The 17,046-nt window shown below is 36.5% G+C and overlaps 1 protein-coding gene and 1 long non-coding RNA gene across 12 annotated transcripts in view; both read right to left on the reverse strand.

Annotated features, from left to right (window-relative positions):
* The window catches only part of magi1b (membrane associated guanylate kinase, WW and PDZ domain containing 1b), a 112,267-nt gene extending 108,026 nt beyond the window's left edge, over positions 1–4,241 (reverse strand). For 6 of the 11 annotated variants that reach the window (XM_024269234.2, XM_024269237.2, XM_024269239.2 and 3 more), the window contains exon 1: positions 3,436–4,238. In XM_024269234.2, coding sequence (XP_024125002.1) covers positions 3,436–3,733 — 298 coding nt within the window. In that variant the 5' untranslated portion in view covers positions 3,734–4,238. Of the gene's footprint in view, positions 1–3,435 lie in introns of all 11 variants that reach the window. The other 5 variants (XM_024269243.2, XM_024269241.2, XM_024269244.2 and 2 more) reach the window with 2 other exon arrangements.
* A 10,347-nt stretch (positions 4,242–14,588) lies between these two features.
* Positions 14,589–16,391, reverse strand: LOC118598769. The gene is made up of 2 exons (XR_004947886.1): positions 15,960–16,391; positions 14,589–14,935 (listed from the first exon to the last, which is right to left on the reverse strand). It is a non-coding gene; the product is annotated as an uncharacterized LOC118598769 (long non-coding RNA).
* Between the last annotated feature and the right edge of the window lie 655 nt (positions 16,392–17,046).

Below are 17,046 nucleotides of genomic sequence, written 5' to 3' on the forward strand. Positions count from 1 at the left end.
CACTAGAGCATAACTGTCAGGCTTTCCATTTCATGTCCTCAGAGATAATGGGGCCACTTCCTTCCAACAGAACCACTGCTGGTTTAGGATTTCTAGCAATGTCACATATCAACTAGAAGAGCGCCGAACATCTCAACATGAACATGAAAGCAAAATCATTGTACACACGGATGCCTGAGGTCATTTTGAACTGAAAGAAAAAGACACCAAAACAGTTTTGGGTTTCAAAAACTCAATAGACACAAATCAGGGTGGGACCATTGACTGTATATGAGAACTGGACTGAGTGACCCTTCTCCCCTTGCGCTCCCAACAGGAAGTACCTGCTGTCTCCAAGAAGCCAAAATCCATAAACTTCTATTGATAAATAAACTCATTTTACTCCGTCAATGTTGTAATCAAAAAGCCATTCTTTCTCTGCTACCTTTTTTAACGTGTTCTTGCTAATTGTATTTTTTTTTTTAGTATATAATTTTGTCCTTTATAGTGCAAGTTATTCAAGCCTTATATACTTACCAATCAAGTGGCTCAATAAAACTATGTGGTTTCTGATTGGTTCCAAACGTTTGAAGCGTTTGACGCAATCTCGTCTACTTTCATTCATTAGGGGCGTGGACTTCCAACAAGCTCACTCCTGATTAGTGAAAGGTGTTGCCATAGAAACATTGACTCAGACTGACTTGGACCAATCATTGCTTACTGTCTGGTTCCAACATGGTGATCTACGCATTGTGAGAAAATGAAGACTGAATTGGAACCATAAGAAAGTCATTTTCAATGAGTGACATCACACTCCCTCAGTCAACTTCTCATATACAGTCAATGGGTGGAACTTTTGCTGCCATCACTAAACTTAGAAAGTTTCATCTGACTCTCTATTTGCTGGTTTGAACACTGGTTTATGACAAGACACTGTCACACAGCAGATGGGACATATTTTTGGCTTGATAACAGAAAAGTGACGCATCACCACATCGCCTATAAATTAGTGTCCCGCCAGCATTCGCAGGTTATAAATATGTGCAATTAGCCTGGAAGAGTTGCTGCCCTTTTTATTTCCTGTCTTTGCAGGAAGCCAGTGCTGTCCAGGCGCTCTGAGCATCCTTTCAGCAGCATGTTTGTATCCACGCTGGGAGCCTGTCAGGGCCGATCAGCATCAAACTCTCCCGCCCCGCTGAATCAAGCTGACCATGAAAGCATCCAACAGGCCCGATGTGTGCCGATCTGTTACCGGCCTGATGTTCCCATTCCTGTTTGACGCCAAATGCATGCTGCCTGTCTAGCCTGTTTGAGTAGTCATACGCTACAGACAGCAGTTAGAGGGGGAAATCATTCCTACCTTACTTTTTACATTTAGAATCAAATATTCAAAGCCACTCCTCTCAGCTTGATTATTTCAGCTGCTGTCTATTGTTTATTGTCTAATGTATTTTTGGTCTTCAATACAAACTTTGTTCTGAAAGGTTGTGACGGTTTCCTCTGTTTCAAAGGCCAGAAAAGGTCCAGCACAAAGGGAAAAGCTGAAAAAACAATGAGTGTGAGCTGAGGTCAATTTCCTCTCCTCTTCTGACCCCACAGGTGGTATTTTGGTCTGGAAGCAACTTAGGTTGTTGTAACTTTTGGCCCACTAGGATAAGCTGTCAGTGTATTATCATATGGACTTCTCAATGAACATAACGCCTGCTTAACTGAACTCACCTTTTAGTTTTATCGGTTCTTGCATGATTTTGTGTTTAACCCTTTAACATCAGAGCTTCAGTGTTTAAATTATTTGATTTACTGTCATTTTTTTTATGTCAGCACGATCAACGTAATTCCAGTAGATTCCCCTGTTTAGAATCTACTGGAATTACATTGATCGCGTTAACGGTTGAAAAGTTACAGTATGCCAAAGATTTTGTTTAAGCGTCATCGGGGACGCCTCAGATGTTAAAGGGTTAAAACGTGGCCAGATATAGGCATGGGTGATGAGGGGGCATTGCTCCCCTAAATGCCCCCCCAAGTGTGATGGTCCGCTAAAATCCACAATTAACTAAATAAATAAAAGAACTACAAAAAACTACTGTATTTTCCAGACTATAGGTTGAGTTTTTTTGTTTTTTTTTAATAGATTGGTCAGGGGTGTAACTTATACTCAGGACCGACTTATTTGTGATATTTTAGACATCAATAGCCTCATATATTTTTTTTTATTTCCCCCACTAACAACGGGTTGCCTTTAAGTGATTGTTTCCCCCTAACAACCACTACAGGGCACTGTATATGCATCAGTGCCATTCAAAACAAACATGGCTGAGAATCGAATCATTCTCCTCATGGACGTTATGATGTTTTTCTTGTGTGCATCAAGACATTATTATAATCATTTTTATCTTTCTCTCCATAGGCTAATGAGGGACAGTAAGCCATCAAACTGGGTAATAATCAGACAGAAGAGCAGCTGAAAACACTGTCATTCAGATGCAGATCCTGCAGGCTAGAAGGTAACATTAACCGTAAGAAAAAGGCTGCTCTCCTGAACCCAGACATGCAGACAGGATGATACATGCTTTTATAGAGCTCTTTAAAATAAATAACTAAACCTCTCATCATCATCTGTATCTTCTGTGTATTTTAAATGAGATATACAGTCAAAGCCTCTATCAAGTAGCAATGAAGCTAAAAGATAGCTTCTCCAAACGCAAAGTTTTTAAAGACACTTTTGGACAAACATTTTGGACAGCATTAGCATTAAATTTGACTCGCGTCAAAAGAGGCATGAATCGTGTTTGGTGTTAAATGCAACGATACGTTGGGCTTTTTTGAATTTGTTCATAAATGTTGGACTTTTCTCTTAAAAGTGTGACTTATTCTCCGGACCGACTTATATATGTGTTTTCTTCTTAGTTATGAGTTTTTTTTTCTTTTTTTTTTTTTTTTTTGGCTTCTGCGACTTATACTCCGGAGCAACTTATATTCAAGAAAAAACGGTACAAAAAAATGAAAGGCAAAAAAATGCAAGGATGGACAAACATTAAAAAAAAATTAGCCTCCCTGTTGCTGAGAGCTCTCTGTTTACACCCTCTACTGCGAACCAAAGGAGAAAAAAATAATAAAAGCCTCAACAGGACACAAACCAGAGTCATACTTGTACATGTCCCAAGCCCAGACTAAATGCAGAGAGTGGTGTCAGAAAGAACATTCAACATACAAATTATAAGATAGATTTATGGATAGAAAAGAATATATAATGATAGCATGGTATTAAATAGTATTTTAGGACCCGGTTCAAAAAGTTCATTTTTGGATTAATTCTACATTTAAGGTAAGCCAAATTAAATATTGGGCAAAATATGACTTGCGTCCAAATGAAAATGCGATAAATTTTCCAATAAATTGAATAACAACAAAAAAATGCAAAAATATGAATGGAGTTTGGCGTGTTACATCACTTACCTGGTCTGACCGTTTTTAACCTGACGGGTCCTTTGCAGTTTCTTATCACGCTCTCTACGTCATACAGGGGTAATCCCGAAATGGAGAGGTTCTCCACTTCCAGCAGCAGTTCCCCCTCGTTTAATCTCCCGTTTTTGTAAATCACCAGACTCTCGTTTATGGGTCCGATGACCGCGAACTCGCCGTGCTCCGCGCCGCCGCGCAGCGACACGTTCAGGTCCCCGCGTGCATCCTTAATCACGGCGCACTCGTTTACCCTGGAAGTCCAGTGCGGTTTCTTCACCCCGGGTTTGGACATTGTGGGACAGTTCTGGGTGAAGCCAGGCGGACCCTTCCGCCGAGATGAGGAACAGTCGGAGCGGAGCTGCTCTCACAACGAGGACTTCTTATATCCGAGAGAAAACTTTCCTTCTCCACAGAAACATGAGTGTCTCCGAAAATGTTGTCACACCTCTCCCCAGGAGCAAGGAGCTAAGCCATACTTTTCCGCTCTTCGCTCTTTAATGCTCGGTTCTTATCGCCATCGTTTCAGAACACCTCTGTGGTCCAGCTCAGTCCTGCTTCATCGGTGTCATTTAAAAAAAATCTAACAAATCTGCACAAATCCCACAAAACTTACTTTAACTCTGTTTATTTCTCTATAAAAGTTATCCACGACTAAATCATTTTCTGTCTGTATCAGATTGTTGAGTTTACCGGTACTAGGGAAGCGTCCGCAACTCCTTCAAGCAGGTACGCGGTGCGGCGTGTCGACTCTCATTCCCATTCTGGACTTCGCCGTGGAGCTGGGAAAGTGTTGCTGTTCGCGCTGCATTTGAGGGCTGTCGGAAATTTAACACAGCCCACATCAACAGTCGCTCATTTGAAGCAAAAAACAATTCATGAGTCATGTAATTTCGTTCAGCTTTAATTTCTAAATGTATGTGTTAAAAATGAAACTTCTTATAGTTCATAAATCCTCGTTTATAAAAAGAAAATCACTAATATTTGGCAAAAAGTATAACTAAGCTGTCACGTCTGACCAAACGCTTAAAGTAGTTTTTGTTGAAACCAATTTACATGTTAAATTTAAGAATATTTTACTTTTTAAATTTATAATAAATTAATTCCGTTATTTTTTGGTAATTAGAACAATCGTGGTCTTAAATTACTTCGATAACCGGAAGTCTGTACTCTATAATCAGCATTTGAAGGCAACAAAGTTGTAATGTGCGCATGCGTGTTTTCCTCGGAGAAGGGCTATCTCTGATGTCCCAAATGAATAAAAATGGCTTTAGGCTTCCCCAAATGGAAGTTTTAATTAGTTTTTCCTATTTTACTCACTCTAATTAGTTAGTTTTAGTGTAAATTTGATTATTTAAGAGAAAAAATGAACACAAACTTTATATGAAAAAGGCTTTTTCTAGTGTTTAAGAAAAGTTTATTTCTATTTTACATTTTTTAAGAAGACCTATTGATTATCATTTATAAACAGGTCTGTCTTCAGTTTTGATATTATGATGAGCAACACAATTACTGGGTTAGATAACTTTGTTGCTCTGCCACTCAGGATTCCAGCATTTCAAGTTCTCCAGGTGACACACCATGTCCTAGGTTGTGTGTAAAGCCACTCCTTACTGTCGTCACTCCTCTTTATTCTGTCCCTCGTTTCATCCAAATATTTTATGAATGAGTTTGCTTTGTGGATTATTGTTCTTACTCCTGCATTCTAGATTAACATCAAAAGATCAACACAAAGGAACATGGATGGCAACATCCTTAGTCAAACCAAAAAGGATTCTTTGGTTTTGTAGAATGAATGAGTCAGAAAAAACACTCATAGAAAAAAAAGGGAACGATCATTGTAAATTAAGGTGAATGTTCAATTGTCAGTGTGAGAGTAGAGTCAGTTAGACAGACAGATGTCTGTGATAAAGAGAGGAGATGTCTGCTTGATGAGATCAGATGGGTTGGGCCTCCCACCTTGGGAACTGCAGATGAGCTTTTCCCAACCTAAATTTAACTCTGAATCACACTTGGGAGAATAAAAATCATTGGCCTGGATGGAAGTGGAAACAGAAATAGTATTCTTACTTGGAACTTCCCTGTGTCTCCATTATTGTACCTCATTTATGCAATGCATGATTAATACTTGTTCCTAAGCACTACTTAGTTCAAGGGATGCTCTATGCTGTATGCAAGTTCAGAATAATAAACATTAATATGGATAAAGACATAAAACATCAGGCAGGACACATGTGTCATACATTATGTATGGTCTTCAATGATGGTGCTTTATGAAGTAAAACAGCCCCAACACTACATTCCTGACCTCACCATGAAAAATAAATCAGCTAGAATTCCTGACATCAGTATCATGAGATAAATAAGGTCCTTTGCTTATCATGTTTTAATTTTGTTAGTCAAATCTAGATGGTATGAAAATATGTGCAGAAAGCAGAAGGAGTGGATGAGGATCTCTTATTATTGCATTGTTCTATAAAGAAGATGTGACCCCAAGCATCCTGAGTTGAGCTTATTATAGGGTTTATTTTTATGTATTTATTTATGTATTTATTTAAAATCACAAACCACCTTGAGCATGCACATACTGTATGATTTTGAGCTTTTTTTGCACAAAATAGTTGAGCTTCAGCCATGTTTCAACTATGACAAGGTGCTGCTCGGGTCTTTTTGGTTTAAAATTCCAAACAAAGCCCTAAGTTCACCAATTAATATTTTGTTATGAAACGTTTTATGGATAAAGTTGGCAGATAATGCAGATAAATTAGAATTTTCAATTGCTTCGAATACATTTTGTGCTGTTTAATGTGTTATACACCCTTTTGGGGAATTTAGATGCACACTAAACAAATTCTGGACATGTGTGATATTTAGTCTAGAGAAGCTCTATAGCTGACACTGTGGGAATATTTTTTAATTGGTGATAATAATGAATCGTTTTATAACAATATGTACAAACTTGTATTTTTAAATGTATCTCTGTGTGTGTCTTATAAATTGATTTCTCTTCATCCATGTTGTTTTTTTAGCAAGAGTTTTAAGTAAGGATATTTTTAATGCTGCAAGTTTTTTGGTTTGGTGTGTATATTTGTCTAAATTTACAGAATATATAAAGGTAAGAACAGATCCTGAGGCTTACAAAAACTACAACCACAACATATGACTTCCGTGGAATTGTTCTGACTGATTGCTAAGTGCCACCACTTTCCATCCTTCAATACAATTGGAATCAAATTGGGCTTTGTTTAATCAGTAAATCAGCTTTATATGAAGTAATATTTATGCTAATAAGGCCAATAAAAAGCACAATTTTGAAAATAGGAATCCCACTGGTCTATAGAGTTAGTGCTACACTGTTCCACCAACAAATCACCAAATTACAAAGATGAGGTAACGCCAGAGTAAGTTTGGAATTCCTTCCCTGTGGCATGTGGCTGTTAAAATTACCCAAAGGTGTGAATCCCTGGTATAATTTGTTTAAATGATATGAACCTATATTTACCTGTTTTCTTATTGCTAAGATTAGTCTAAGTAGCCAAAAAAAAAAAAAAACACAAAGAAGTACCAAAAAAGGGAAATACAAAAGACTACTTAATGCTTTTAAATGTTAGAAAATGAAAAAATAATAACAAAATTAGAAAATCAAATCTTAAAAAGTAAAAGCTTTTTAGCTTTAGTTAAAGGCCAAGATGGAACATGGAAATTACCAGGTGTTTCTCCTGATCCAGTTAGACAGTGTCTAAGGGAGTGCAACACATTTCTTATTTGAATAACAAATACAAGTAGACAAATATCTATGAATTTCAAAAACAAATGTGAAAATGTACTGTATATGCTACAAATACTCAGGGAAAAAATGAATACCACATTAAAAGTGAAGCTGCCATAATTATTGCTTTCATATTAACTTACATTGAAAATAAAATGCTACTAAAAGATTTAAACAAAATGAAAACTTTTACTTCTTCTTCTACTAGTGGGGATCAAAAGTTTGGGCAACCAAGGTAAAAGGTAAAGTCACAGAAAAGGGTATCAGATTACAGATGAGACATTCCTTTAACATGTCAAAAATGTAGACTTTATTTCCATCATTTACTCTTTCAAAAATAACAGAAAAGCAAATAATGATCTGTCCAAAAGTTTGTCAACCTGCAAAATTTATAGTATGCTCCGCCCTGTTTGGAAAACCTGAGACCTGATAGTGTCATGGATTATTAAGAATCATCGTTTGTAAAGACAGATGATTTCAATCTCTAAGATTTTAAATAATCTGAGTCACCTGAGTTTACCCCAATAATCAGCATCATGGCTGTGTAGAACACGGAAGCTGAAAATAGTTGATGCTCGCAAAGCAGAAGAAGGCTTCAAGAAGATAGCAAAACCAATATCCTCTGTCCAGAATGTAATGAAGAAATGTCAGTCAATAGGAACAGTGAAGGTTAAAGCAAGATCTGGAAGACCAAGAAAAATCTCAGACATTTTGTTTTCTGTTATTTTGAAAGGGTAAATGATGGAAATAAAGCCTTTTTTTTTAACATATTTAAAGAATGGCTCATCTATAAACTGACGCCATTAGAAGATTTTTCAAACTTTCCTTGGGTTTTTTTATGCACAATAATATAACATTTTACCTGGGATTATTAAACTTTGGATCCCCACTGAATTCTTTGAAATGTACAGCTGAATTATCAGATCTCTTGTCAGTTTTCTGATTAAAAGAAGTCAATCTGCAGTAAAACAACCCTTCCACTTGGGCAGACATGTGTAAATACATAAATAATTAGTGCTAAAGTTGAAAATTTGTTTATCTAAGAATAAAAAGCGGTGAAAATGAAACAGGCTTTAGGTTTTGACAAGTTAAATTTAATTTAAACTCAATTTAAATGGATGCATCATGATATTTTTGGATTCTCAGGCAGCAGGGGAAGGCCATGTTGGTTGTCTGTCAAATGTTTTTAACATGCATGCTTTTATTCAGTCTATACTAGAGGTCATTGGTGCTCTGTGGGTTTAAAAAAGTGTGGTTCTGAGGGTGTTAATGTACCTCTCTCCCATTTGACATTGGGATGCTGGCATGATATGCCTTTAGCAGATCGCCTTTTCCAAATTAGTCAATTAAACAAATACAGAAAATAAAAAAAATATTAAGGAAATTTGTTTTTTTGTTAAATTTGAACACCAGTTTGTGATTGTTGTGGTTTCACTGTCGAAAAGGCGACAATATTTAGCCAACGACTGACTCCAGTGTATTTGTGTCCATGTCTGCACGTGTAAATGTTTCTTCTGTTGTGACCTCTAGCGGAGGAGGTGTTGGGCCACCTCCTCCACCAGCTTCCTGTCACACAGTGTCACACAAATCACATCGACAGACTCAGACAGTCTGCCGTCGGCCCAACATTTCTTATTCCCCATCCCTCAGTCTGCGTGTGTCAAAGTCTCATGCATGCATTTTCTGCTTCTGGAAATTTCCCTGCCATGTTCAACCCTCTGTTGCACTCACTATTAAATGCAAATCTAGGCTTGTGGATTAGTGGTACAGATGCATGTTGGGATATCTCTTCAGGAAGAAGTCCATAATCATAAATACTTGAGGTCTAAATTGCATTTTATATGTTCTTCACGGTTGTGGCACTTTCCATCTTTGCATAAGTGGATTAAACCAATAGTCTGTGTGTAATTTTTTTATGTACATATATATTTTATATATATATGTACATATATATAAAACACGGAAGATCTGCAAACTAAGCTCCCCGCCACAGAGTGTGGGATGAATGTCAGGGTTTATCCCGTGGAGTTTTAAGGAAAAGTCAGGCTCTGTCACGGAAAGCTCTCATTAAAGCAGTCCTTTCATATGATCACTTTTTCTCCATTGTGCTGCTGCTGCTGTGTTATGACAGCATATGTAAATGAGGAGGAGCTGGGGGAGAATTGTTTTGTTTTCCCTTAGCCATTATTAGCCACCATTTTTATTGACTAAACAATGCAGTTTACCTGATAAGAAAAGACAGGCTTGAACTGAGTGCCTGACTGTAATTATGTAGCCCTCAAGAGTGAAAATTGCACACACATGACTTTGCGAAGACAAAAATCCTCCATTGTTGGCAGATGATGTGCAAAAAATAAAAAAATAAAGTTAGCTGAACCCTCCATGACTGTTGAACCCTCAGTACCTGCAGTGGCTCAAATGTCACCCATCACAGATGTTCAAGAATTAGCAGTGTCTGTGGGATTACGTGACAAAAGATTCCAAAACTCTCCTTCAGTCATTTTGTCTCTGAGTTACTGATCCTAAATGAATAACATTAATAATCGTTAGTTATTCTTAAATATATTGGTTGCTATATAGACGTATTTTGATAGCATTGATTTTTTTTTGTATCTAACTACAACTTCAGATTGTTGTCATTGTTATTTGGCATAATGAAAAACAGAGTGTGGATAATAAAGTTAATAAATTTGATTTTTAAACTGTTGCTAAAGCAATAAAAAAATAAAAATTGTACCTCAGGTGCCATCTCTAGGAAATTAACATCAAGACGTGGGGGTGTAACAATTCTTCCTCATGATTCAATTCATATAATAAGTTGTAGTTGACAATTATGATTCATAGTCAGTATTGGGTCATTTTGAACAATCTGATTCGATCTGAATAGCTGACCTAAAATCAATCCAGGACATCTTTAACCAAAACTTCAACCAGTGTGACTTAGAGATAAACACTTGAAACTGACTAATGCAAGTTAAGTTTTCCAGATTGTATTTTTCTAAAGTGTAAATTAAAAGAAGTAAAAAAGAATTAATGTCAAATCAATTCACATTTTAATTTCATAAAGTTCAGCCCACTGTTTTCCCTAAAAAAATATACACATGGAACACTATTAGAACATTCTATCCCCCTGTATGATCACATTCATCTTTTTGGCCACTTTGTCTCTTTTGGGGTCACGGGGGTGCTGGAGCCTAACCCAGCTACTGATGGGCGAAGGCAGCACACACCCTGGGCATGTTGCCAATCTGTATGGTCACATGACTTTGCAAAATTCAGAGTGTTTCGACACATTTGACTGTAATGATGGTGGATCAGTTTTTGCTCCCATCACGTGTATGTTATCTGCTGTAACGCCACTTGGTTGTTTTTATGTTATGTTATAATAAACCTACATACATAGCTCAGTCCAACTGGTATTTTCTCGGATAGATTATAATTGATTTATTTCAATTTGAAGCATTTTTTTTCAATGGTATAGATCAGGGGATCTTAAGGACTGCCCTCCAACTTGTTTTCCAGAAATCCTGCCTTATCTGCTGCTGATTACCTGGATCAGGTGTGTTTAATCAATAAGGAACTTTAGTAAAAGTGTTTCCATTGCAGTTCTGCAAAATATGTCCATTTCGATACATCTCAAAAACCACCTCCTCCAAACACAAACTTTTTTTTCAATGAATACGAGTTTTTTCAAAATTATGGTGTTTCCGTCAAGCAAATTTACTATCGCAAATTCAATTTGTGCAATTTCATAATTAATGGAAACGCAGCTAATGACAGGTTGGCTGGAAAACATGTAGGACACTGGCCCTCGAGGCCTGGATTTGGGCTCTCCTGGTATAGATTGATTTGATTACCAATTGAAATCATAAAGATCAATCTGGTTGGATCATGTAAATAAATCAATTCATACATTAAGATAATTATTCATCACATCCTTATCAAAAAGTGAATCATACCTCGTAGCTATATTCACATTTGGTGTTACTCTTGTCTGAGTATGCTCAGCTAAAACATGACACTTTCAAGGATGCAAATAATTTGTTTAAGTAGCAATAATGTGAGATGCATATTCATTAAAAGTTGGATTTAATTTTTATATTTCAAATATGACTAGTTAATAATCATAATATAATATTATTGAAAGTTTTTCTTCTTCATTGTAAAACAAATTCATAGATTTGTGGAAGAAGGATCAATGGTGTATTTTACATAATTAATTTTGAACCCTTTTAAACTCACTTTAGCTAATTTGAGAACCTAAAAAAATTCAAGCAAGTAACAACGATTAATGGTTATTGAGTTGAAAAAAATTAAGACCCTCTGTGTGATGAAATGCAAGAAATGCAAGAGAAGAAGTAAAATGTTAATTGTCTCATTTTAAACAACTTCACATTAATGGACGTAAAATATGTATTTCAAAAAAAGAACAAAAATGTTTATGCAAGAGATGTGTCTCCTTAGAAAACGGTAAGGAGCCCCTTCACCAGTAAGAAGGCCGCAGTGGTGACCCCATGACCCCACCAGTTCCTGGGGTCACCTTGCAGGGCAACAGAGAGTTCAAAAGCCTTAATGCAGAAGACCTGGGGGAGGAGAGGGAGCAAATGCCTCAGTACCCACAGACAACTCCCTAATTCAAGCAGGCCCCCCACTCATACAAAGCTGCCACTCCCCGATCAAGCAATGACTTGAGAGGGGGAGGTGGCAGAGCAGAGGAGGTGACAGGGAGGCTCCAGCAATGTTGTTTTATTAAAGTAGCTTTACTTTGGCACATTTTTGAAGACGTTTTACTTTTGGACCAAAACTTAGACAGCTTAAATGAAATGTGATTTCCTGGATTCTGCTTTTCAATTTGTCTCTCACAGTTGAAGTGTACAAACATTAGAGACTTCTTTCATCTTTTTAAGTGGAGCAGCTTGCAGAAGAAGTCACTGACTAATAGTATTTTGCTTATTTTTATTTTTTGTCATATTTTTTCGTCACAATAAATTTAATTGCATTTAACTGAACTAGATTTTTCTGGTTTCTTTGTTTTTTAATGAACTCCAACAGAGATTTTGCATTTTAAGTCTTTAAGGTTTGCTCTCCTTAAAATCATAGCAACGATTTACTTGTGTTTCTCTGTATTTTTTTTAGTGGCATTTTCATTAACTTTTTACTTTTTTTGAGAAATACAGTTGTCAGTTTTAGCTTGTCAGCTAAAACTGACTAATTTTATTTGAGTTAAATTCCAGGAAAAATTCTCCTTGCAGTATCCCGTAACACCTTTTTTTTTAGGCAACCTGTGACTTATCTGTTATCACTTAATACAGCCTCTCCAAATGAGGAGGATCATTTTTCTGCTTTAGATGTCACTTTAATCTGTTTTACCTCTGTGGCCTGATAATGCCTCATTCATCATATTATCCACAAAACGCTGCAGGGAAAAGAGAGGGACGGAGTGAGGAGAAAAAGAGCAAAATCCTTCTTTTTAAGTACAGCAGCATTGCAAAGCTGTGGAAGCCCAGGAAGATTATGGATGAATGGCACATTACAAAAAGGCCATCAGATTACAGTGCTGGGCTGCAGAGAGCTGTCATATCAAAGCCAGTGACGAAGCAGGAAGGCAGGGGTCATAACGGAGATTAACGAGGTGCTTGATATAGTTAGGACTCTTTTACTGTAAGCTCTACTGTACAAAATGCTTGCTGAATTGGGTTTAGTGAAGTTTCGAGTTTTTTCAACTGCAAGTTTGGGCCAAACTGTGAAGAAAGCTGCATTATGGACAATATTGTGCATCTTTAGTATCTGATGTCAACATGTGTGGATGTCACATTTTGGACTATATTACCACTGTAGTTTAATTCTGCTTATCTTGAGCCCTGTGACTACATATTTAGAGGGTTAGCTCAAATATTGACACGGGAATTAAGAACATTAACATGTTCTTGTTTAATTGTCTCATAATGGAGGTCATGTATAAAATAATTTAAGATTAAACTGTGTTTTTAAGTATTTCTTTATATAAATCAAAATGTATCAGGAGCAGATGTGATGTAGCAATTCTGAAACATCCACCTGCAGACAAATAGGTCCAAAAACATCTTAATTTTCCTCATCTAAGCTGCCATATGGCTCTAAACTGTATGTCTGGATGACTTAGATATTGCTCGCCGTTTTTGTTGCAATGTTAGGTTGGGCTTGTGAGGTGCTATAAGCTAGCAGGAGAGAGTGTAAACAAAAGGTTGATAGGAAATTAGCGCTGCTAACTTCCTCTCCAACAGTCCCGCCCACAACCCAGAAGGGGGATTTATAATAAATTCCTGCTGCTCTGGAGAAAAGACTTGAATAACAGCATAGGTTTCATGATTTTTGCTAAAAACTGCTTAATCATAATTAAAACACCATTGGGAACGATTATACAATTGAAAAAAATCTAGTTGGAGTGGGACTTGATGCAGCTATTCACTTCAGAACATCTTCTAAAATGGCAAATCCCAAAAGTGAAGCACCAGCCAAAATGTCTTCTTTATAGATAACTTTAAACAGCATTAGCTTGATCATCTAGAATTGTCTTTAAAGAGAAGTGGTACCAAGAAAGTAAAAACCCAGCATTTATTACAGTCTGAAGGACAAACATTTAGTTTAGTTTAGTTTAGTTTAGTTTACCCATACTTTATACTACTTGGAGATGCACTTCCACTAACTACTTGCCTGTATACAAAATTAAGCTACTACTAAAAAACATAAAAATAGGAGAATTGCAACTTTCTCTGAATGAAATACACAAAATGCACCTGTATTTATTAAATAAGAGATACAAAACGTTTAAGATATTCATTTGTTCCTGACCTGTACGTTTGTACTTTACAATTGCAGTTGGCCTTCACACATAAATAATTACTCCATATTCAATCACCAAATTCACAACCATTTTATAAGTAAGACTCCTAAACTACACTTATCTTTGAACAAAAGAACACGTGAACACTTCCATATGATATCAACCCAAATCATGGAATTTTCAGTTTGACCTACTTTTGACTTCTTTTAACTCTTTGTCAATCGACAAAATCAAATGAAAAATAGACTCTTAGTCAAATACTAATTATTTGATATAAATTGTTTTTTTTTTTTTTTGTCAAATGCCATTTCATTTATTTGTTTTTCTCTATTTAATCAACTGTCTTTTTCTTATCAGGGAGTGATTTCAGAATACGCCTTTATGGCTTCTTCCACCTTCCTTTTACTCAATGCAAATGATCTAGTTTAGCTTTTTTATATATATGTGATGATGCTGTTCATGTGCTAAATAAACATATATTAAATAAATACATTAATAAATAAAATGGGTCTCTGTAAAAAAAATGGAAATGTTGTCAACATGGAGATTAAGGAATAGTTCAGAGGAAGTGTTTATTAGTTTTGTTGCTACAGAAACACATCCGAGCACTTGGAGGTCCACTGGCTCAACAAACATCAACAGTCGAACTTGGTCTTCTGGGTTACGAAAGCAGGAATCCTCACTGGCCGTCACCCTGCAAATCCACCGTCAGCTTTGATGAGGCCTGCAGACAAATGGGTCACGGTGTCAGGAGTGCACCGTGTTGCCCTCTAAAGCTCCTCCAGTCAGCAGGAACCCTGAGAGGATCATCTCCTTTTTTGGACCGGCAGCTGAGCAGAGTTTAGGATCTTTTTTTTTTTTTTTTTTAATCCCAGCCCCCTTCAGAGCAGGCTGGAAACAACTAACTGTAAAAAGATCAGAAACAGTGGTTTTTACCTTTATCTGTAGAACTTTTGAAACAAATGTCATATTAATACACTTATGCAGTTGCATGTATCTTGTAAAAATGTTCTTTATTAATTAAGTATTGACTCAGAATTTGATTCCAAATATTAGAAAGTCTAAACAAAAAGAGCAACAATCTGCAAAATCTATCAGCAATACTAAACATCCTCATACAGTATTTCTTCTATTGGCTTTAAAAGAGCTGGTACTTAATCTGATTACAATCAAAGCACACATTTTATAACTTTAGGTTAACATATACACACACCATTAGGACTGGAAAATGTTTATAAAAGTGACTGTTGCTGGTCAACAACACTCGTACTACTAAATTGAGTTGCTCCCACCATAAAATAAAGCATCCACAATGTATGTCAATAAGTTTAAAGTGTGAAAATAATTCTTTAAATCTGAATTTTGAGTGTAAATATGTAAACTTCAACGAATGAAGCATAAAACAAATGTACAAAAGAATATATTTTTACAAAAAAAAGGCTTTTTTGGTAAAAAAGTGTTTTTGCAGCCTCAGAGTCAACATTTTTCCAAATTTTTGATGAAACAGAGTGATCTTAACTCAGAGAATGAGGCACCAGTATTTTAGCAGTTCAGGAACACAATTTATTAGAAGTTAAAATCTGATCTGTGTCCTGTAAAGAAAAAGGAAGTGTTAATCCCCCCCAAAAGATGAACAAAAGCAACCTAAAAGAGCTGAGACTTCAGCCAAAACAAGCAACAGCAAAAAAAGGAATAATTCCGCTGATCTGACCAAAAAAAAAATACATATATATCAAACCTGTAAAATGAACTACTCCAGTACTCAGTGTTCTAACCAGATCTCAAGTCCCACTTCGATTAACGTTTTATCTACTCTAAAAGCGTTCCCATTGGTCTTTTAATTAGGATTATGCTATTTTAAGCCATAATAATAATAATAAAAAACTGTTGTTTTCAAGAGCTTAGATTTAGCAAAGCAGTTGACTTTACCTCTGAGTTGTGGGCAGGACCCTTAGTATGGATGGAACCTGCCTTCATTTACCATCTATCCTTTTCTACACTCCCCTCACTTAGTCTCTCACAACCCCAACCTAAGGTAGGCGGGACAATGATGTCTGCAACTATTGTCACCTATACAAGTGCTTTCTCCTAAAGTCGTAATATCCCAACCAGTGCAACAAAAATTGTGAACAAAAAAGGATACAAGAACATGCTAAAACACCAAAAACAAAATTTGAATTGGAGTATCGGTAGGTTTTTAAGGAATGAGGAAGAAATAGAGGGAAGAAGGAAATGAAGCATATTTGCCTCATGTATAAGCTGAGCCTGTTTTTGTCTCACCCCTCTTTTACACTCTCTATATACTTGCTCAATTTACACAGCAAATGCAGCATCTTAAAGCAATTTTATTGTATGGGTGAAATCCTGTCATTTCTGGTTTTGGGAGAAACACAAACCAAAGCTGACAACAGAGATGAAGTGATCCAGCTTTAGGGCAATAAATAAGCAAAGTTCATTTTAGAGTTATCTGTCTGAACCACTAATGCTGTTTCCTGGTACAGAAATGACATCCAGAAACAAAACAGAAAGCAAAGCCACCAGAAAGGGATGGAACAGAGGAAACATGATTGTTAAAATACATATGAGATTCAGAGAATAAAGTGCAGAAAAATGTGAAAGGAGAAAAATGTAAAAGACAAAAGCATACATGGTGATACCAATCTTCAGCATAAAACTTCAATACCTGCTTTGTCCTGTGGAGGGTCACAGGGAGACTGGAGCCTATCCCAGATACGGCTGTATTAAGTGTTTAAGAACTGGACCGAGTGAGTGTGACGTCACACACAGAAAAACTGCCAAATTAAGTTTTTCAGTCGCAATTTTTTTCTCTATACAGACACCACTATATTGATGTCATTTAGCAGTGATTGGTTCAGCATTTCTATGGCCTTACCCCTACCTAGCTGAAGTACTCACTTTCTTCACAACCAATCATAATCAAACTCCTGCCTTTCAATTCAGTAAAGTTTTCGTTTTTTTCCGCATTCCAGACATTCTTTGCCCTGTTTTTCTCCTG

The sequence above is a fragment of the Oryzias melastigma genome, linkage group LG5 (genome assembly GCF_002922805.2).
Source record: "Oryzias melastigma strain HK-1 linkage group LG5, ASM292280v2, whole genome shotgun sequence".
NCBI lineage: Eukaryota > Metazoa > Chordata > Actinopteri > Beloniformes > Adrianichthyidae > Oryzias > Oryzias melastigma.